At 40.5% G+C, this 23,497-nt stretch overlaps 1 protein-coding gene across 1 annotated transcript; it reads right to left on the bottom strand.

Annotated features, from left to right (window-relative positions):
• Positions 9,688-10,590, bottom strand: LOC107641022. Its single transcript, XM_016344530.1, has one exon. The coding sequence runs from the start codon at positions 10,588-10,590 to the stop codon at positions 9,688-9,690; it is 903 nt and encodes a 300-aa protein (XP_016200016.1).

Genomic DNA, 23,497 nt, shown 5'->3' with positions numbered 1-23,497 from the left:
GGGACGAAGTCTGGATCTCCTTTTTCTCAAAGCAGACAGCTTCTTTTAAAGATGAAAGGGACTAAGTAGGACAAAATAAAGAGCATTCTCTCCACGAACAGATCCAACACATCCCTATCGAGACAGTTATCTGGTACTGACCCCCTCTAGTTAAAGTAGGGTGGAATACTCGGAACCTTAGTACTGTAAACGGAAACAGTACAGTCACTGTTTGTTTCATCAAAGTGCTAGAACCCTAAATTCTTCCTGGGATCTTAATGTTCATAAGTATTGGAACATAACTTAGGATATCTAATTTCGCCGGCCTTACCTAGGAAGGAGGTACAATTCTGGTACTTAAGCCTACAAGTCCTTCTCCCTCAGTTCCTACAATCACAGATTGTTCGACTGGCAAAACAATCCTTTTGTCAACTTTATTTGACCTGGTACAGGTTCTGAACAAAGTTGACAAGGTTATTCCCTCAGAACCTTTAGTAACACAGATTATAGAGCTTCTGTGTACTCCTACCTTCGTAAATTCGGAAGAGCCTACTCCCCAAACTGCCGTTGAACCTGTGTGGGATACACTTCTATAGACATCACTGCCCGTACAAGAGACTGTCTACGAAACCAATTCTCTACCTTAAGGAGTGGCCTAAGACCAGGATCTCCTTATAATAAAAGTCGCCAAAACTACTATATCAGACTAAAAGAAAACAACAGCAGTCCCTGTATTTCGAGTAGAAGCTTGTTACCTTTAACGTTTCCAGTGTGATGCGATTATTGTTTTGTTATCATTTTGATGAGGGCTAAATATTGGTTTAGAATTTTGAAAGTTATAAAACTCGAATTCGTCAATAGTATAGTCATAAATCAGTAAATAACCCTATCAAAGTTTAGAAAATGATCACAATTCAAATCAAATACTGGGAGTTTTAGATTCTGGGTCGTTCTCCCACGTAATTATAATCGAGTGTGCGTATCATTGGCTATGAGAGAAAGGGACTTTGATCGCAATGACGGAAATTTAAATGGCAAGAAATTAAAGAGCAAGCGATAAGTAAACATCAAAGGAATGTAAACTAAGAGCAATTAAAACAAGGAAAGGAAATTCAAGCGCAAAAAGGATCTTGGCAAGGATTGAGAGTCAAGGGTTCCTATCCTTGTCATTGACCACGAACATGACAATTGTGAAGAGTTAATCCTAGTTTGTCATCCCCTAAACATCGAAGAAAAATCAAGTAGGCATAATTGATCTTAATCCACAAATCCTAACTAACCAATTTAATTTGGTAAAAGATAAGCATTAGTGGAAACCAAATCAATTAACAATCCTAAATCACCAATCAATATCAAACATCAATGATTCAATATCACCTAAGTCATCAATCCCAAGCCAAGAATGCAAAAATCTACTCTAAAACTAAGAAAGTATTTTGTCAAACGCTTGGAATGTATAAAAGGAAAATATCATAAATTGCAAGAATAATAAAATCTATAACTACCAAACTAAGAAAGCAATAACAAAAATTTAAATAAGCAATAATAAACATGAAATACATCAATTACATTAAAGAAAATTGGAAATTTAACAAGAGAGTTCATAAACTAAAATTAACAAAAATTGAGAAGCTAACAAGTAAAACTAAGGGAATTAAGACAATAGAATAAGAAAATATAAAGAAAACGAAACTAAAACAAGACTAAAACCTAAATCTAAGGAGAAATTAAACTAAAAACTACTAAAAATCCTAAAATTATAGAGAAAAGTTGGAGCTTCTCTCTCTAGAATTAACCTAAAATATGATACTACACTACTACTACACTACTTGGTTGATCCCCCTTGAATTCTTGCTTCAAATGCATCAAAAAAGAGTTGGATTGGGCCCAAAATGGGCTTGAAATCGCGAGTCATGTGTTAACTTAAGTGAGTCATGTGTTGCGAGTCGTGCGTACGCACATACCATGTGTACGCACGAATTGGAGGAGATGCGGACGCACAAGCCATACGTATGCACAACCTAGAAAATGTTCAATCTTCATTTATTCATGAATTCTCCACCTTTGCATTTTTTCCTTCGTCCTTCTAAGCCATCCTTGCCTTCTAACCCTTGAATCAATCAAACAAACATATAAAGGCATCGAATAGGATAAAAGTGAATTAAATTTGGCAATTTAAAGCATAGAAAGCATGTTTTTAATAATTAAGCATAATTATGAAAAAATTCACAAAAGCATGTAATTGCAAGGAATAAATGCAAGGTAAGTTGATCAAATTTACCTTTTTCAAGCAAAAAATAATCGTAAAATATAGATTTATCAATTCTCTCATACTTAAACAATAACATGTGCTCATGCTAAGTGTTCGTTACCTGATGATCTCGGGTACCCGACGGATCGGGTGGTTAGGAGTAGAGGAGAGGAAGAGACCCGGAGCTGACATGGAGCGAGGACTGATACGCAATGATGACGCCGGAGGCGGAGTGGTGTACGGGGGGTGGCCACCTGTAAGGAACTCCGACGATCAAGTCAGAGTCCGTACGAAGAGATGGCCAAATTAGGTAAAAGTATGACGTACCTTGGGGGAAGAGCTATCCTCTCCCCTTATATACTATGCTGGGCAGGCCTAGCGATGACCTGGCCCATTGGTTAAGGAGTTTATGAGCTGTCGTAATCCACGTGGGAGGGGCAGGTCATCCTGGACTTCGGGTCAGGACTCCAGACACTGCCCCGAGGATACCGGCCTGGACGATGGCATGGCTCGTACGGATGGTAGGTCGGGCATGCCTTGGGTCGAGTATTAGGGGCTGACCCGTTGAACTCCTTTCTGCTGGATGTTTGGGCCTGAGTTGGGGGTGGTGCCCCGACCCGGCGGCTAGTTGGGCTGGACTTGGCAGTCCGTAACAGTGCCCCCAACGCGCCAGCCTTGAGGTTTTGGAGCTCGTGACTGGGCGCGTTTGTCCTACTCGTCGAGGCGGGACGTATTCTTCTTTTTTGGGAACTCGTCGATGGCATTTCGTGTCACTCACGCGTGGTCACCTCGACCCTGGCGCTGCTTTCTTGGCTCCTGTGCTGGGCATTAAATGCCCATCATTTCACTGATTCGAAATTTGAGTGAAATGGCAAATATGCCCCTGCCTTTTGGCTCTCTTCCTTGGCAGTTACGCTTTTTCCTTATTTTTGTTTCATAACCCCTCACCACTCTACTTTTCTTCTCCTTTTTCCTCTTGATCTCTCGTGCTGATGTTGCTTCTGCTTCTTGCTCCCGCTGCATTGATTTCTCTTTTCGCTTCTAGTGCCCTTTCTCCTCTTTGGATTCTTCGTTCCTGTTCACCATTGCAGATTCTGCTTTCCTGGTACGTTTTTATGGTTTCTCCTTTTAATTACTTCTTCCTTTTAGTTTTCGTGCATTCCTCTTTGTGCATGCCTGGGTTTCTGTTTTGTTCTTGTTGTTTTTCCTTCTAGAGGGGGTGCCACTGGGTTTTCCTGGGTTTTGCTTGCATTCTGGGTTAGTGTAGGGGTATCTAGAGGGTGATTTGTAGTTCTTTGATTTTACTGTTTTGAGGGTTCCCGACCTCCTGTCTTGACTAAGTGGTGCCCCCGCTGTAGGTATGGCCAAGCGTCTTATTCTCCCAGGTCAGGCTCAACGCCCGCTAGCTAACTTTGTTGACCATTACGCCTGGGTTTCCTCCGACGTGAAGGATACCCCTTCTAAGGTCACAAAGGAGGGTCTCCAGAATCTGCGCCAATCCGGGCTCTTATGTGGAGGTGGTCCCGAGGAAGCGTTGTATCAAGTTTTTGTTCCTGCTGGTCGGGAGCATGTCTGTCAGAAGAACTTGGCCTCCCCTCGAGTTGTTGACTGGTTGTGGATTTACGAACCCATGTTCACAACCTTGGGGTTCGTTTTCCCTTCTCCCCCTTCGTCATGGGTCTGTTGAACCGCTGTGATGTTGCTCCGTCACAGCTTCATCCGAACAGTTGGGCTGCCATCCGATGCTTCGAGATGGTTTGCGAATATCTGGAGCTCCCGACTTCGATGAACGTTTTTCTCTACCTCTTCCTGCTTACGAACCCTTCTAGCCAGGGGAAGGTGAAGAAGGGATATATATCCTTTAGGGCCCAACAAGGCCGTAGGATTTTTGGCCTTTTTGAGGACTCCTACCACGGTTTCAAGTCTACCTTCTTTAAGGTTAGGCCAGTTGAAGGTCATCAACCTTTCTGGCTTACTGCCGAGGGGGCAAGGCGGATCCCGACCTACTGGAGCTTCGGGGCGGGATCCGAATATTTGATAAAAGTATCTTATGATTGGCTGAGTCCGGAAGATCATAATATTGCTGATATTTTGTTGGCGATTTTCGGCGAGAAAAATCTTAATCCTCGCATGGTTATGGGGGATCGGGAGGCCGGTCGGTCGTATGTTGGTGAGTTCTTTATTTTTGTATTTTTAGCGTTTTGTTCTTCTATCATTCACATCTTGCTTTTTCTTCCTTTACTTGCAGTTTCCATGGCTGGTGGGAAGAAAACCTTAGCTGACTTGATGAATATCAAGGGGAATGATGAGGGTGATGATGACTCATCGGTAGGGCCAGTGGTCGGGTTGACGAGGCCGACCAAGTTCAGCCAGAGAAAGTAGTTCCTCCTTAGAATACTTCGGGGACCCGGGGTGTGGAAACGGAAACTCCTTTTGATGAGGAGGATTTAGGTTTTGGTGACGATGACTTAAAGGTCGTCAGTAATCTTAAGAAGAGGAAACGTGATTCCGGGAAGGCGCTCTTGATTATGGAGAAGAATTTCGATGCCGCGGGCTTCATTGAATCGTAGCTGCTCCCAGGCACCGAAGAGTTCTTCCATGATGCCGACCTTTCCGGGCAGGCGAGGTGGATTTACCGCAACCTTCTACGAGCTGCGGCTATTGCTCAGAAGGTGGAGCCTGTCTTGGGAAATTACCATACTATGGAAGTGAAGCTTCGGGACTCCCAAAAAGATCTGACGGACTCACGATCTCGGGAGGAGTCGTTGAAGACTAAATTGTCTAAGCAAGAGAAGAAGACTAAGGAAGATGCCAAGGAGATTAATAGGCTGGTAGATCGGGATATGGCCTTGATGAAGGATTTGAACACTTCCTGTGGTGAGACTGCTGCTACCAAGAAGGAGGTCGAGGAGTTGGAGGAAAAACTGAAGCTGGCGGAGAGCTCGGTAGAGGCTGCTCGTCAGGAGATGGCGCCTTGAAGAAGAAGAATAAGGAGCTTGCAAATGGGGCCCTGGAGGCCGTCAAGCTGACCGAGGAGGGAATTAAGCTCCAGGTGGCCGTGTTGGATCCCGACCTTGATCTTTCTCAAGTTGGGGCTATGAAGACAGTGGAGGGCGGGAAGATTGTTGATATCCTCAAGTGTTGAGATGCTCTCTTAGTTTTTGTATTCCTTTCTTTATCTTTTTGTAACTTGCTTTTATTCTGGGGCTTGTTTTAAGGAACCCTTTGGTTGTAATGAACATTTTGGCTCTTTTATCTTAATTAGGCCGTTTTCTTGGTTATTGCTTGTTTGCTCGGGCTGTCGCGGCTTTGCTTTTACTATTTATGTTTATTCGGGCCGTTGCAGCCTCTTGGTTTACCGTTTTTATGGTATTTACCACTTTTGTTGCTTGTCGCTGAGTCGTTTTGCTTTTGGTCCCTACGGTTCCCGGGGTGATCAGGTCTGGGTTCCCGCTAGGTCGACCGTTCGTTATTAGTGCCATAATGTCGCTTTATCGTAAATCTTGCAAAGAACAAATTTCATTATATATGTGCATATAGGAAACTTTAAAACAAAGGAGTAACGCGATATATATAAATAAAGGAGTAAAATTAAAGGAACTAAAGCGGATGTGGCCGCGTTGCCGGGCCGTCCGGGAACTTCCCTCTACAAGTAGAACCTTCTTAGGTTTGCCATGTTCCATGTTCTCGGCACCTCGCTTCCATCCAGTTTCTCTAGCTTGTACGCGCCTTTGCCGAGGACTTCTTTTACCCTTTAAGGTCCTTCTCAATTTGCAGCCAACTTGCCTTCTCCTGGGGTTGGTGGTCCTATGTCGTTACGTCGTAAGACCAGGTTGCTTTCCCCAAGGCTTCTCTTTAGCACTTTACCGTTGTATCTTAGAGATATCCTTTGCTTGATTGTTGTCTCTGTTAAGTGTGCCATCTGCCTTGTTTCGTCAACTAGGTCTTTTTCGACTGCCTCGCTTCCTCCTCCAAGGAGTATCCTTGGGCTCGACTCCCCTATTTCGACTGGAATGACTGCGTCGACCCCTATGTGAGTCGGAATGGGGTTTCGCCGGTAGATGATTGAGGGGAGATTCTGTAGGACCATAAGACTGAGGCTAGCTTGTCTGCCCATGAGCCCTTCTTCCCTTCAAGTCGTTTTTTTAGCCCATTCAAGATGACTTTGTTGGCTGCTTCGACTTGTCCGTTGCTTTGAGGGTGCTCGACGGAGGAGAACCTTTGCTTGATTCCTAGTCCCGAGAGGAACTCTCTGAATTTTTTGTCCATGAATTGTGTCTTGTTATCCGATATGACGGACTCCGGGATCCCAAACCTAGTGATGACTTGTCTCCACAAAAATTTTTGACAGTTTGCTGCGGATATGCTGGCTAGTGATTCTGCTTCCATCCACTTGGTGTAGTAGTCTACGGCTACTATCAAATATTTTACTTGTCCTGGCCCGGGTGGGAATGGCCCCAAGAGGTCGACCCCCTATTGAGCGAAAGGTCGAGGTGCCATCATCGAGCTGAGTTCCTCGGGTGGGGCTTTGTGGAAGTTGGCATTTTCTTGGCATTTCCTACACTTCCTGACGAACTCCTGAGCGTCCGACATCAGGGTAGCCAGTAATATCCCACTCGGATGATCTTCCTTGCCAACGACCTCCCTTCAATATGGTGAACACAACACCCCTCATGGACCTCACTCAAGACGTAGTCCGTTTGGTCGGGGCGCAGGCATTTGAGCAAAGGTTGGTGGAGCCCTTACTTATACAACTGCCCTTGTATAATCACATATTTGGGAACTTCTCTCCTGATGGCTTGTGCTTCCTTCTCGTTTTGTGGTGTTTCCCTTTCTCCATATATCAGAGGATGGGGTCCATCCAGGAGGGGGAGCTTGGCGTTTGGTTTGCGCATAGAATGATTGCTGGCTCAGTTGCCAGCCCTTGGATTAGTGACCTATTTCCTGCTCCAGGCTTGGTGCTCGCTAACTTGGAGAGGAGGTCTGCTCGGGTGTTCCTTTCTCTAGGAACGTGCTGGATTATGACTTCGTCAAAATTTTTGCATAGCTCTTTTACCTTCTCTAGGTATTTCTGCAGTAATGTGTCCCTGGCCTGGTAGCTGCCGTTATTCTGGGATGTGACAATCTGGGAGTCACTACTTACCTCAATCTTTGATGCTCCAACCTCTTTGGCTAGAATATCCCTCCTATCAATGCTTCGTACTCCGCCTGGTTGTTGGAGACTGGGAAGTCAAACCTGATCGACTGCTCGTAAGCTATTCCCGCCGAATTTTCCAAGATGATCCCGGCCCCTCCGAACGCTTGGTTAGAAGCTCCGTCTACGTGGAGTTTCCACCGTGTGTCCAGTATGTCAGGTGCTTCTCCTGTGACTTCTACTAGGAAATTCACCATTGCCTGGGCCTTGATTGCCTGCATGGGCTCATACTGTAAGTCATATTGGGATAGTTCTACTGCCCATGCCATCATTCTTCCCGCGAGGTCGGGTTTCTGGAGGACTTGCCGAATCGCTTGGTCGGTTCTTAGGATGATCCTATGCCCTTGGAAGTATTTTTTAAGCCTTCTCGACGAGGTTAGCAAGGCATAGGCTAGTTTTTCCAGCTTAGTGTATTTTATCTATGCTCCTTGGAGCACTTTGCTGATGAAGTATACTGGTCGCTGAGTCTTTTCTTCTTCTCGGACCAGGACTGCCGCCATGGATTGTGTGGTTACTGCCAGGTACAGGTAGAGGGGTTCTCCTTTTTTGGGTTTGCTAAGTATAGGTGGTTCTGAGTGTACCTTTTTGAAATGGCTGAACGCTTCTTCGCATGTCGGGGTCCATTCAAAGGCGATTCCTTTCTTCATTAGATTAAAAAATGGGAGAGCCTTCTCAGCTGATGCTCCGAGGAACCGGGATAGAGCTGTGAGCTTCCCGGCTAGTCGCTGCACGTCTTTGACGCACCCTGGACTTGTCATTTTGAGGATGGCTTCGCACTTATCCGGGTTAGCCTCTACCCCCCTTTGTGTTATCATAAAGCCTAGGAATTTCCCGGCCTTCGTGGCAAACGCACACTTGAACGGGTTGAGCCTCATGTTTAATTTCCTTAGTGTTTCGAAGACAGTTTGAAGGTCGTCCATAAGGTTGCTTGGTTCTTCCATTTTCACTAGGATATCGTCGACATAGACCTCTACTGTCTTGTCGATGAGGTCATGGAAAACCTTGCTCATCAGTCTTTGGTAGGTGGCCTCCGTATTTTTTAATCCAAATGGCATTACTTTGAAACAATAAGTGCCTCCTGGTGTTATGAATGCTGTCTTTCCCTGATCGGGTCGGTGCATCAGAATCTGATTATAGCCGGAGTATGCATCCATGAAGCTGAGGAAACGATACCATGCCGCCGAATCTACCAAGGTGTTGATGTTTGGGAGGGGAAAAGAGTCTTTAGGACATGCTTTGTTCAGGTTGGAATAGTCGACACATATTCTCCATTTGCCACTAGCTTTCTTAACCAGTACGACATTGGACAGCCATGTCGAGTATTCGAGTTCTTTGATGAACCCGGCTTCAAGAAGTCCAGCCGTTTGCTTTGCGACCTCGTTAGCCCTTTCTTGGAACATCTTTCTTCGCCGCTGTGCTACTGGCTTTGCGTCTGGTCTGACGGCTAGCCGGTGAGACATGACTTCGGGATCTAAGCCCGGCATGTTTGACGGCGTCCATGCGAAGAGGTCGCCATTTGCCCTTATAACCTCCATAAGGGGGCCTTTGAGTTCGTTGGGTAAATTTTTGTTTACGAAGGTAAACAGTTCTGCCGACCTCCCTATTTGAAACTTCTCCATGTCTCCTTCCGGCTCTAGCCTTGGCTTGTCTTCTATTCTTACATCTAGATCGGCCAAGAACACGCCGGCCACCTTCTTGGATTCCTTCCTTAGGGAGAGACTGGCGTTGTCGCATGTGACAGCTGCTTCCAAGTCTCCCCTAATGGAACCGATCGTTCCTTTGTCTGTCACGAACTTCATTGTTAGGAGTTTGGTGCAAATTACAGCTAAAAATTCGTTGATGGTTTTTCTTCCTAAAATGATGTTATAGGCCGTAGAGTCTCTGAGGACTACGAAGTCCGCTATTACCGACCTCCTAGCGTCACTAGCTCCAAGGCAGATTGGGAGTGAGATCATCCCGTCGGGCTTTATGTAGTTGTCGCCTAGCCCCATGACCCCGTGTTGGTGAGTCTTGAGGTCGGACTCCCTGAGTCCCACGGCGTCAAACACGTTTCTGAACAGGATATTGGAGTCTGCTCCAGTATCGACGAGAATTTGCCTGACCAACCCGGTTCCAACCATTGCCGTGATCACCATGGGAGGGTTCTCAGGGAGGTCGTGAAACCACTAGTCTTCTGGGCCGAAGGGTATCGTGGGAGGTCCTCCGTTTGTGGTGGTGGGACCTCCCGTCGAAATAGAGAGGATCCGGGTATCCTTTCTTGCTGCTAACTTAGATTTGGGGGGGGGGTATCTCGTCCGACCACGACGTTCACCACAAAAGTTGGAGGGTTGTCAGTGGCCCCTGCGGGTTCTTGTCTTGCCTTGACGGTACGGCTCCGATCTTCTTCTGAGCGCTCCCGTTCTCGTCTCCTTGGCTCCCGAATAAGTCGAGAGAACTCACTTAACTTTCCTTCCTGGATAGCCTGTTCCAAGGCATCTTTGAGGTCGAAACAGTCTTGGGTCTTGTGCCCGAAACCCTTGTGATAATCACAGTAAAGGTTCTTATTGCCTCCCGTTCTCTCTTTCAATGGTCTGCATCTGGACAGGATTCCCTTGTCTGTAATTTGCTGGTAAACTTCCACTATGGGCGCCGTGAGTGGCGTATAGTTTGTGAACCTTCTGACCCGCGGAGGTTGTCTGTGCTGCTTGGTTGGGGTTCCATCCTTGGGGGCCTCCTTGCATCTATCGACCTGAGGGACCTGCTGAGCTGAAGAGTTAAGGAGCTGCCGCTTATTGGCTGCTACAACCTGACTGACTTTTTCATCGTTGATGTATTCCTTACCCACGCTTTGAATTTCCTGCATGGTCCATACAGGCTTAGTTGTGATGTGCTTCCTAAAGTCCTCATTTAACAGGCCGTTTGTTAGGCATAGACTAGCGACTGAGTCCGTGAGGCCGTCGATCTCTAAGCACTCATCGTTGAATCTATCTAGGAACTTCCTGGTCGGCTCCCCGAGTTTTCGGGTAACCCCCAATAAGTTGATTGGGTGTTTCACCTTGGCTATGCGTGTCGTGAACCAAGCCAGGAAGCTCTGGGATATGTCTGCGAAAGCTGTGATGGATCTTTTGGGAGGGCGTTGAACCATCGGATTGCTAGGCCGGCCAGCGTTACGGGGAATGCCCGGCATCTAACCGCGTCGCCTACCCCTTCCAAGTTCATCCTTGCTTTAAAGGCTGTGATATGCTCCTGGGGGTCCTTGGTCCCATCGTACCTCATGTCCGTCGGCTTGTCGAAGTTTCTCGGGAGCCGGACCTTGAGGATCGATGGGTGAAAAGGAGTGGCCCCCATGATAATGGGGTCCTGTTGTTTCCTGTCTTTCCCCCTCTGGGATTCCCAGTGGCTTTCTGACCCGTTTCGGGTAGGTCGAGAAGTTGCTTGTGTGTGCGCCTCGTCGCGCCTTGTTAGGCTTCTTTCTTGGCTGTCGTGTGCTCGTGAGAGGGAGCGAGTGCGGGCGTGGGATTGGCTGATGCTGCCGCCTGAGTGGCTGACATCTTCGTGGGGTCGGCCCCTCGTCGCCAGCTCCCGCTCAAGGTTTTGTACTCTATGCCTGAGTTCTTGCATGAACTTGGCGCTGTCGGCCCTAGTCCCCCGAATGGACGTCTTTCGGGGGTCTTGGTGTACATTTGTTGGTTTGGCTGAACAGAGGACCTCTGCTGTTTGCCAGCGTGGGCTGTCGAACTTGTCCTACTCAGGCGGGCCCCGCCTCCTTCGTGGAGCTCCTCTGAAGAGAGGGGTCGCTACATGTATGCTCCGGGGTCCCCACAGACGGTGCCAATGTTTGTTACCTGATGATCTCGGGTACTCGACAGGTCGGGTGGTTAGGAGTAGAGAAGAGGAAGAGACCCTGAGCTGACGTGGAGCGAGGACTGATACGCGATGATGACGCCGGAAGCGGAGTGGTGTACGGGGGGTGGCCACCTGCAAGGACACTCCGACGATAAGTCAGAGTCCGTACGAAGAGATGGCCAAATTAGGTAAAAGTATGACGTACCTTGGGGGGAGAGTTGTCGTCTCCTCTTATATACTATGCTGGGCGGGCCTAGCAATGACCTGGCCCATTGGTTAAGGAGCTTATGAGCTGTCGTAATCCACGTGGGAGGGGCAGGTCGTCCCGGACTTCAGGTCGGGACTCTGGACGCTGCCCCGAGGATACCGGCCCGGACGATGGCATGGTTCATACGGATGGTAGGTCGGGCATGCCTTGGGTCGGGTATTAGGGGCCAACCCGTTGAACTCCTTTCTGCTGGAGGTTTGGGCCTGGGTTGGGGGTGGTGCCCCGACCCGGCGGCTAGTTGGGCTGGACTCGGCGGTCCGTAACACTAAGCATCAAGAAAGACAAGATCAAGGGATGACACACTTATTAAAAGTAAACTATCTATATCTATTCTATCTATTTCTATCTATCTATCTACTTGGTAAAAACAAATCAATTTTCAAGAGAACATATATACATAAAGGGATAAAACAATATGGCAATCAATATAATCCCATAAATCAATTTGAGTTCTAAAAAGAATATAATAACTTGTAGGATAAGAGGTCATAATAGGTGGAAACATAGAATTGAGCAATAGAACCCCTCACCGGATGTGTATTACTCTCTAATCGCTCAAGTGTCTAGGGTTGATTCACTCAATTCTCTTCTACTTTTCCTTTCTAAGACTTATTTTTCTTCTAACAATCAACAAATATTTAATGCATGCATACAAATATCATGAAGACTTTTTTAAGGGTTATAATGGGGTTAAGGTAAATGTAAGATTGTATTTGGTCAAACGGACTTGAGATTTAAACCTTTGATTAGCTTAAAATTCCACCTAACTTACAAAAACCTATTCAATTCTAATGAAAATCCTAACTACCCATTATTCACTTTTCACACACTCATGCATTTTCTCAATTAATATCACATATGCATTCATTTCTCAAACTTTTCTTTTTGGGATAACATTTGTTGCTTTTTTTATTTTTCTCTTTTTTTTCAAAAAACTAAATGCATATGGTTCAAGTATTTAATGCATGCATATGTACCCAATTTCCAAGGATTGTCAATAAACATCCAAAACATATTTTTCTTATCCACCAATGTTTTTCCTTTTCTCCCATACTTGAATGATGTAACACCCACTAGCCTTAGCTAATCAAAGATCCAAATCAAGGATATTTCTTGTTTTTCGCTTAGGGGTAGTGTTATGCTAAAGTTAAGAACAAATGGATTCAAAAGGCTCAAAATTGAGTAACAATAGTAAATACAAAGGGTAAGACAATTTGGGTAAGTGAGATCAAATAAAAAAATGACCTTAACCATATAAATGCATTGATACACCAAATATTGGACATAAAGAATCAAACAAGTCAAAGATTGCAATTAAAGAAAGAGAATAACACACAAGAATAAAGTAGTGGTTGAAATAATACAACCACACATTGAAGCTCAAATCTCACTTGGTTGTGTGTTCTAACTCTAATCTATGTTCAACAATTATTTTTCAAACAAGTTCAATAAAAAGTTCCAACTCAAATAATTGGGATGCTCTATAAAAAAATTGTCTTGAAAATTTTATTATTTTAACTAAGTTTATTATATATATATATGTATGATGTGGTTGGATGAAATACTAGAAATCAGTATTTTTCGGACAAATTTTGAGACGAAATTGAGATCAATTTCAAACAAATTAGAAACAAAATTTTTGTTTCAAACAAAATTGAGACGAATTTTTTTGTCCCAAAAATACTTGTTACTAATTTACATTTTGTCTGAATTTTTTTCAGACAATTCTGTGACAGATTTTGAATAGGAATTTATCTGCTAGGTTTCTGACTATTATGATACATTTTAGACAGATTAGCCAACATAATGACAATGTATTTCGAACAAATTTCAAACGTAAAAATATTTTATTTTAGACAAATTTTAAACAAAAAATATACTTCATTGCAAACAAATTTCTAACGAATTTAGGCAAATATAATAGATTTTTTTTGAACAAATTTTTTACAAATTAAATATTTTTTCAATTAAATTTCAGACAAATTTAATATATTAAGATCATTATAATAAACAAATTTTTCATATTACATAATTGAAATTATAAACACATAATAAAGTCACGAAAAAATTAATTACAATAAAAGACTTAAAAAATTATTTATTATTAAAATACTTTTGTCCATAAATGTAATCAAACTAAAATAAAAAAAATAATTAAACTAAAATAAAGAAAGCCTTTAAAAAGGTCACAAATCATGAATAAATTAAAATGTACTAACCAATTCAACTAAAACTTTCTTAATCTAAATCAGAAAAAACATATGCTCTACACATTAATCACTCATGTTATCATCCTTTGTTGTATTATCCATTGAAATTGTACTCTTTGGCTTTTTACAATGAAGCAAAGCTACAGAACTGTACTTGATTGATTCTGTTGTAGATATCTCGAAATGTATTTACACAGCACGACTCAAAACCACGATGAAACAAAGCCTCCTTCTGATCCAATAGGTTTGTCAAAAAGCTTAACATCCATATTCACATTCTAATACTTCCTTCTTTCTATTTGCTATCATAAACCAGGTTCATGAGCCCAAAAAAAAATCTGGATCCAGACAAAAAAGAGAAAAATCTTGGATTTCTGTAATTGCTATATGCCAATTGACAAAGCAAGCTTGTATTGACTTGAACAAAAAAATGATGACCGGCAAAAGCCAACATTTATCATCTTCCCTACAAGACAATGCATCCAAACTTGAAAACAAGGACCAACATAAAATTTACTAGAAGCAAAGTAGAAAGTCCATCTTAAAGTAGTTTCTTAGAGGAGTAAATAAACGGAGTTATTAAAGTTTTCCTTTTTCAATCACAAAGCCAGTACTTTATCTGTGATAACTCAAAACTCCATTGACAAAAAATTATGAGGGACATCCAGCGGTTATTGGCAAGTGGTGGACTACTGGAAAGAGATAGATAGAAGCTACAGATCCAAATTACCGTGGATGGGATGATAAACCCCAATTTTGTGGTTTATCTTGTGTTGAATTTGGTAGGTTTTATCAACTTATCTCATATTTATTCAATGAAATAGCATGCTTTTGTAATTTTCCTTAAATTTGTGCTTAAGAGTGAAAACATATTTTTTAGACCTTAAAATAGCTAATCTAATTCACTTTAATTAAATTCGATACCTTGATATGTTTGTTGAGTGATTTCAGGTTCATAAGGCAAGGATTGGATGGAAGAAGTGAAGAGAAAAGCATGCAAAATGGAGAATTCATGAAGAAATGAGCATTTGGAGGATTCATGGCCACGCGCACGCGTACGCGTGAGAGAGAACTTTGTCAAGGCCACGCACACGCGTCATCTACGCGTATGCATGAGGAGGAAATCTGCCAGCGACGCGCACGCGTCATCCACGTGTACGCATGATAAGGGAATTTGACAAGCGACATGCACGCGTCGACCACGCGCACGCGTGACGTTGGTCACGTGACCTCATTAAAGTGAAGACGGTGGGGGCAATTTCTGAGCTTTCCAGGCCCAAATCCAACTCATTTATGAGGCTATTTAATGCAAAATTCAAGATTCGACAAAGCGGGAGCAATTAGATTAGGTTAGTACCATGCTTTAGGTAGTTTTCTAGAGAGAGAAGCTCCCTCTTCTCTCTAGAATTAGGGTAGAGTTAGGTTAATCTCTCTTAGATCTAGGTTTTAATTATTGTTTTCATCTAGTTTTCTTTGTAATTTCTTGTTTCTACACCCTTGTTCTCTTAGTTCCTTTTACTAATTTCTCTTTTATGTCATTTTTATGTTTATGAACACTCTTGTCAATTTCAATCTCCTTTAATACAATTTGAGGTATTTCATGTTTAATGTGCTTTCTTTAGTTGTTATTGTTGATTCCTTGCATTGGGTAGTTGTAGAATTTATATTTCTTGCAATTTTACTATGATTTTCTTTTATGCCTTCCAAGTGTTTGATAAAATGTTTAGTTAGATTTTAGAGTAGCTTTTGAGCATTCTTGGCTTGGAAAGAGAAATTAGGCAATCTTGAGTCATTAATACCCAACTTATGTTGGTGATCTAGAGTTATTAGTTAATATTATTTCCATTGACTCTAATCTTTTACTAATTCAATTAGTGAGTTGATTAGGACTTTTGGATTGAGATTAACTAGTCTTATTTGACTTTCTTCCTATGTTGAAGATAACATTGTACCTTCTTCCGATGTTGAAGATGACTTAATAAGATTAGCTCTTGTTAATTATTGTATTATGATTAATGACTAGGATAGAAAGCCTAGATTCTCAATCTTTACCATGAATGTCTCTCTTTAATATTTGTTATCTTTAGTTGCTTTATTTACTTTCTTGTCATTTAAATTCCTTGTCATTTAATTTCTTGCTTTTTTATCAACCCAACCCCCTTGAAACTCATAACCAATAATTGAGCACTCGATTGTGATTCCTAGGGAGAACGACCCGGGACTAATACTCTCGGTTATTTTTATTTGGTTGGACTTGTGACAACCAAAACTAAACTTTGATCGAGGATTGGTTGTTGGTCTAGACTATACTTGCAACGAAGTGATCCAATTTATTGAGAAATTCTATATCAACATAAAAATCCTTCTTTCATGGGACCTTGGGAATTTGGCATCTCAAATATTGCTATATGTTAAAATGTCTATAGTGGACAAATGAAAATGACATCAATTTACTCAAACCATGCTTGCATCAGTACTGCCATAAGGTTTAGTGATCATTGGTCTTCAGCTAGTGCCTAAAGGTTTATCTAAGGATTATTCTTTATCTAATATAACATGTTATTCATTGGAACCTATATAAATTTTGAATACTTCGAAGGATTAGCTATAGTAAAAGTTTTTAAGATTAATTATAGATAAATTTAGGATAGAATTAACATTTTTTTAAAATGCGTCTCAAATCTGTCTGAAGTTATTGTGCATATTCAGATGGAATACGAACGAATTATAGTTTTTGTCCAAACTGTGTTGTTAATCTATATGAAAATTTTGGCGCTATCCAAAAAAAATTTGGCACCGAAATTTGGGACAAAATTTAGACAAATTTAGGACAGAATATATTCTTCCAAAACCTCCACTAAAAGTTGTTCAACATTTATCTCAAATTTGTCCGAAATTAAAAAGTCATTCAGGCGGAATTTTTTGTCTGAAAAATCCCTATTTCTAGTAGTCGAAAATTAAAATCCTAAGTTCTTTTCCTATTTTCTATCGTTCCAAATCATCATGTACATCTAGGAAAATGAACTAGGTCCTATTATCCACATTATCCAATCACAACAAAAATTTATATAATATAAAATATATACAGAAAAAACAAAAATGCAACTACTAAATTCTAAAAAACATAGTCATAAAAAATGAAACGTGAAAGTGTTTCGAAAAAATGCCCTTACAACTAAAATTTCTGCTCTAAATCTCTCCCACACTTAATTTCGCACAATCCTCTGTGCGCTCATGACTAGGGGTGTATGGAGACTTTACGGATTACCACCTTCAACTGGTGGATCATTCGGCTGCTGCGGATAAGAAGGAGGTTTTTCCCCTCACTATCCATCATGGCATTTTTCTTCTTCTGCTTCCTTGTTGCTTATGATGATTCATCATATGATGGGTGAGCATCTTTTCTATATTTTATGAGATTTCAGTGATTGAGGCCTGTTTGGATGCTACTTTGATGTGCATTGTCGTTTTATTGATTTCAAAAAAATTTTGAACGACTTTGACAGAGTTTGTGCAGAAGAAAAAGAAAAAAATTGGATTCTGTTGAGCTAGCGCTAAACGCCGCTACCTGGCGTTTACCGCCAGGCACCTCGTATCTCGTGCAAGCCTTCTATTGAGTTGGCGATAAACGCCACGACCCGACATTTAGCGCCAGATGCCTCGTAACCAGTGCCAAGACCACACGCTAGTGGTGTTAAACGCCAAGCCTGCCGTTTAGCGCCAAGAAGACAACAATGCCACAAATCTTTTTTGCCTCAGCGGCGCTAAATGCCGAGCCTGTTGTTTAGCGCCAGTAGCGCGTATTTGGAATTGGAAGAATGACTCGTAGCTTTAGTTTTATTTATTTATTTTCTTTTCTTTTCATTATTATTAAAACAAAACATGATTTTTTAGGGTTTAGATTTTATTAATTTTATTTTATTTTCAAATCAATTAGGTTAGATATAAAAAGGAGAAAAGATCCAGCCCTTCGGACTTTTTCTCTTCTCTCTTCCTCATTCCGCACTTTACACACTTTTGGAACCCTAGTTTTTCTCTGAGCCATGAGCAACTAAACCTCCTTAGTTAAGGTTAGGAGCTCTATTTATTTTAATAGATTAACACTATTGTCATTCTACTTTGATTAATGTATTGATTTAAATTCAAGTATTACTTTCTTTCTTCATCTTAAGAATTAGAGTATATTAGAAGATAACTTTTTTTCTACTTGAATTCTTGTTGAATCTTGAAAAAGTTAACTCACTTGAATAACAACTTGAAAGTAATTCCTCATAATTCTCTAATTACTTGGACTTAACGTGATACGTGATATATAAACACCTTATCTTTGAGTATTTAGGGTTTGTGTGGCTAATAAGCTAGAATTGGACTTAACCCTTTAATCTAAATTAAGTAACCAAAGAATTGGCGGTTGATTAAGTTAGAGGAGATTAAATCACTAAGGAATTAGGGTTTAATCAATTAAAGCTTGCCATGAATCGAATCTTGCATGATTAAAGTAGTTGGTAAGAATTGTTAATCTGAAAAAATAAATATCTTTGAAGCCTTAACTGTTTTCCCATATAATCTTCACAAGCCATTTACTGTTTGCTTTCTTAATTTCTCTTAATACTGTTTAATGCATTTGAACCCAAAACACTTATTTGTGCTTGTCTGACTAAGCAAATCACTCAATTATTGTTTATTGAATCATCAATCCTCGTGGGATCGACCCTCACTCACCTGAGGTATTAGTTGGTATGACCTGGTGCACTTGCCAGTTAGTTTGTGGTTTTCAAAATCCGCAATCAAGTTTTTGGTGCCGTTGCCGGAGATTGACTGTGATTGACAACTACCCGTTGTTTAATTGTCTAGATTAGACATTCTTTGCTTTAATTTTTGTTTAATCTTCTTCTCTATATTTTTTCGAAAATTTTGCTTTAATTTGTTTAAAATTTTTCTTTTAATTTTCGAAAGTAGGATTTTTTTTGTTTCCTCTTTAGTGTTATTCATTTTATTTTTCTTATTTTCCTTTATTATTTTTGAAAAATTTCACTCCTTTTTATTTCTAATTTTCAAAAATTTAACTTAATTTATTTATTTTGTTTTGTTTTATCTTTTTTACTCAAATTACCTCATTGGGAATTCTCTTCACTCTGACATAGAGATTCTCACTTTTTCTTGTTCTCTGTTTGTTTATGAGTAGGAACATGAACAAAGAACCTCTTCTTGAATTTAATTTGATCCTGATATTGAAAAGACTTTAAGAAGGCATTTACGATAGACCTTACAAAGCTGTTAAAAATCTCAAGGATAATTTTGAGAAAAAATTTGAAGAAGTTAATTAGTATGGAGATGAACAACAACAATGTTTCTATTCTTAATACTCCTCATGCTCCTAATGTATCTAAGCAACCTCGAAGGGCACTTGGCTCATACATTGCTCCTAGTTCAACCTTCTATGGCAATAGTATTGTTGTACCCCCTGTGGCTGCTAACAACTTTGAGTTGAAGTCTCAGCTCATCACTTTGGTGAGGTAATACTCAAATTGACCCTGAAATTTGACCCCTGACTCAAGTTAGCCCTCAAGGTTTTAATTGACTCTAATTGTACCCTGAAATTTGATATGCACCTCAATTTGGCCCTTATATCGTTTTCCGTCACCGGAGAGCTGACCTGTCAATTTTAAATGACACCTGGCAATCTCAAAACGACGCCGTTTTACTGTTGGCGCCGAAATCTTTAGAAACAACGTCATTGGCATGAGAAAGGGGTTAAATGAAAAATCCAAACATTAACCACTTCAAAAGTGAAACCCAATTGACCCTTTCTCTTCCTCCTCTTCCCCTCGTAAACGTTCCCGTCAGAGAAGCACCATGGGTGTCACAATAATGGAGGTTTGAACCTTTTCTTACTTGTTTCGCCCCCCATTGTGAAGATTAATTACCTAGGAGTCACCATCTCTTCAAAAACAGGTTAGTAACAAAATCGCTGCTCTCAACTACCATGTTCTGTTTTTCTCAAAATGTTGGTTGTGGGTTATTTTTCATTTTTTTCACTCTACTTCATCTGTGAAACTTTGGGAGAATGTGGTTGATTATGGTTGTTGATGATGACAGAATTTTTGTATGTTAGGGTTTAATTTTTTTGCATGTATGTGGCTGTGATCAACTGAATCGTTCAATTCTTTGTCCGTTTAAGCAGTCTTTGATTCTTCATGTTCCATTTTAAAATAACAATTTTACTCCTTCATTTCCCATTTTAATTTAATTATTGACTGGGTAATTTCTTGTAAAAATAAAGTATTTTCTGTGCTGAACATCATCTACATCAATGACCACCATGAGTGTTTTATTATACATCTGAAATTAAGTGATAATCATGAACTGAACAACTTGATTTTCCTTAGACATTGACATTAGTACTATGGCTTGGAGGTGTCGTAGATGGTCATATTCAAGATTTTAGTGCATTTTGAGCATTTTAAATATAAAGAATTCACATGTACTTACTGTGGTACGAGAGGGCATACAAAGAGGAGTTGCGCTCATAGAAAAGCTGATGACCTTGCTAGTGCCCTTGTTAATGCAGCAGTGGCTGTTGTTGCCAAAAAAAAAAGGTTCTAAGGCTGGAGAGACTACAGATCCAGCAAATGCTGCTACTACTGACACCCAATCTGCTGAGATTAATGAAAATGCTCCATTAGCACTAGGACAAGCTGTTGATGATGCAAATGCTTCAGAGATTGTACTCCCCCAACCCACTTACTCACAGCCAAAAAATTAGGAACAGGTAGTGATTGGTTTCTAATATTTGATTAACTGTTAACTGGTTTGTATTGGTTTATAAAACACAAGTAAATGTTGGGTAGATCCAATTAATTGATACTATTTGATAATATATTGATTGGTTTTTATTGGGTTGTATTGGTCACTAAGTCTGTTAATAATTTCACTAGGTCCCTCCATCAGACCCACATCCACCTCCACAACAGGTGACAAGGCCTGCAAGCTGCAATCTAAAAGGAAAACAACTTCAAAGGTGGATCCAATGCAAGGAGCAAGTTCTGGCACAGCTGCACGCTTGGCAGAGTTTATGACATTCGTCCCTATCCCGGACTTCAAACCACCAACAACAAAATAGAAAACGATTTGCAATGTTGACTAGAAGTTGTGTAGAACATATTTTGTAGAGAGCATTTGATCAAACTATGCTCTTTTGATATTTTGTTACTATGTTATGTAGAGTAATCTGTTTTGGTTTAGGATATTTTGAAACTATGTTATCTAGGATATTTAAAGTATGATACAGATACTGCTATTGCTAATGCTGTGATATTGATAATGATTAATGACTATGAATTACTTAATGAATTACTTATTCGTAGGTCCTCTATCAAGTGCAAGAACCACAAAAGGTTCTATTAGATTTTCTTTTGTCATAACATCTCATCTATTTTTGTTTTCATGGGAACAAAGAAGATAATCATTGAGAGTCGAAGTTATTATTTTGTATTCAATGTTTTCACAAATGAACTATATATACACTTAAATTTATTCACTAATGGAAGTGCATACTACATATATAGTTATTAGAGCCAGCTCCTGATCTTGTCTTTATATACAGACTCATAACAGTTTGACCAATTTGATCAAACTATGCTCTTTTGATACTTATTTGGTCATAAGTTATACCTCATCTTTTATATAATCTCAGTTTTAAAGAATTTTTACAGGATATATCATTACCAAGAGAACATAAAATTTCATTTCTATTTTGTCATTAAATACATAACAATGCTTCATTCACATAAAGATATCACAGTTGCATATATTTCATCCCACCTAATCCATAAGCTACAATCACAATTCTAAAAATAATAACAAACACAGACAACATAATATTCCACATTTTTAATATTCTAATTTCAGCTTCAACTGCACTAATTTTCCATTTCAGAGATATTTTTCAATGGTCTTCACTAACTAAACTTTTATTTCTGCCAACTATGGCTTTTTCTTCTTCAACATCTGCCCATTTAAAAAAATCGCACCATCTCTTATCGGTAGTCTACAACACCAAAAAATCCAAAAAAAAAATGAGAGGAAAAACAACTACAAAACCAACAAGAATTTGAGAAATAAGACACACAATCAACTTGCAACAATTCAACCAACTCATATTATAGTTAGAGCATCCATAGAATGGTCTTTTTGGATTGGAATTCGTCCCAGACCACTGAAGAATAGGACGCAACCCACAACTACACCAATGCGGAACCTTCCCACCTCTGTCACGGTGTGCGTTCTTCACCCAGCCACCATGCGAACGAGCTCTACTAGAGCTACCTGAGCCTTAGCTACTGCTCCCCAACATTCTTCTCAACTCTTGGAGACACTCTTGCGATTTGGGGAAATTGGGACTTCTAGATTTTATTTGAAATTTTTAGGGGTTAAATTGATGCCTTCAAATATTTTTCCACGTCATCTAACTGATAGGGTGCCAGGTGTCAACCAAAATTGTTAGGTCAGCTTTTCGGTGACGGATAACGACGGAAGGGCCAAATTGAGGCATGAGCCAAAATTTAAGGGTACAATTAGAGTCAATTGAAATCTTGAGGGCTAAATTGAGTGGGGGTCGAATTTCAAGGGCCAATTTGAGTATTAACTCTACTTTGGTGCAACAAATTGTCAGTTTCATGGACTCCCGCAGGAAGACTGATGAGCGGATAATTTATACGCTTTTTGGCATTGTTTTTACATAGTTTTTAGCATGATTTGGTTAGTTTTTAGTATATTTTTATTAGTTTTTAAATAAAAATCATATTTCTGGACTTTACTATGAGTTTGTGTATTTTTCTGTGATTTCAGGTAATTTCTGGCTGAAATTGAGGGACCTGAGCAAAAATCTGATTCAGGTTGAAGAAGGACTGCAGATGTTGTTGGATTCTGACCTCCCTTCACTCAAAGTGGATTTTATGGAGCTACAAAACTCCAAATGGAGCTCTCTCAATTGCTTTGGAAAGTAGACATCCAGGGCTTTCCAGCAATATATAATAGTTCATACTTTGAATAAGGATAGACGACCTAAATTGGCGTTCAACTCCAGTTCTATGCTGCATTCTGGAGTCAAACGCCAGAAACAGGTTGCAAAGTGGAGTTAAACGCCAGAAACAGGTTACAAACTGGCGTTCAACTCCAAGAGAAGCCTCTACACGTGTAAAGCTCAATGCTCAGCCCAAGAACACACCATGTGGGCCCCAGAAGTAGATTTCTGCATCATTTACTTATCTCTGTAAACCCTAGTAACTAGTTTAGTATAAATAGGACTTTTTACTATTGTATTTACATCTTTAGTTTCATCTTTAGATCACGTTTGGGGGCTGGCCATTCGGCCATGCCTGAACATTTATCACTTGTGTATTTTCAACGGTAGAGTTTCTACACACCATAGATTAAGGTGTGGAGCTCTGCTGTTCCTCAAAGATTAATGCAAAGTACTACTATTTTTCTATTCAATTCAACTTATTCCGCTTCTAAGATATTCGTTCGCACTTCAATATGATGGATATGATGATCATGACAGTCATCATCATTCTCAACTTATGAACGCGTGCCTGACAACCACTTCTGTTCTACCTTAGATTGAATGGATATCTCTTGGATATCTAATACAGGGGACCAAGTCCGAGTTATTAGTGTCTTCGTGGTATAAGTTAGAACCCATGGACGGCCATTCTTACTTAGGATGAGCCTTATGGTGTCTGTTCCAAATCTGAAAAGCCTAAGAG

This window comes from Arachis ipaensis, chromosome B05 (genome assembly GCF_000816755.2).
Source record: "Arachis ipaensis cultivar K30076 chromosome B05, Araip1.1, whole genome shotgun sequence".
In the NCBI taxonomy this organism is placed as follows: Eukaryota; Viridiplantae; Streptophyta; class Magnoliopsida; order Fabales; family Fabaceae; genus Arachis; species Arachis ipaensis.
Note: the sequence above shows the minus strand (reverse complement) of the source record. Positions and strands in the feature narration are given on the sequence as shown.

What these genes read in the sequence shown, in the direction of transcription:
- LOC107641022 (XM_016344530.1), bottom strand. Translation starts at nt 10,590, where the DNA reads ATGCCGGGCATTCCCCGTAACGCTGGCCGGCCTAGCAATCCGATGGTT.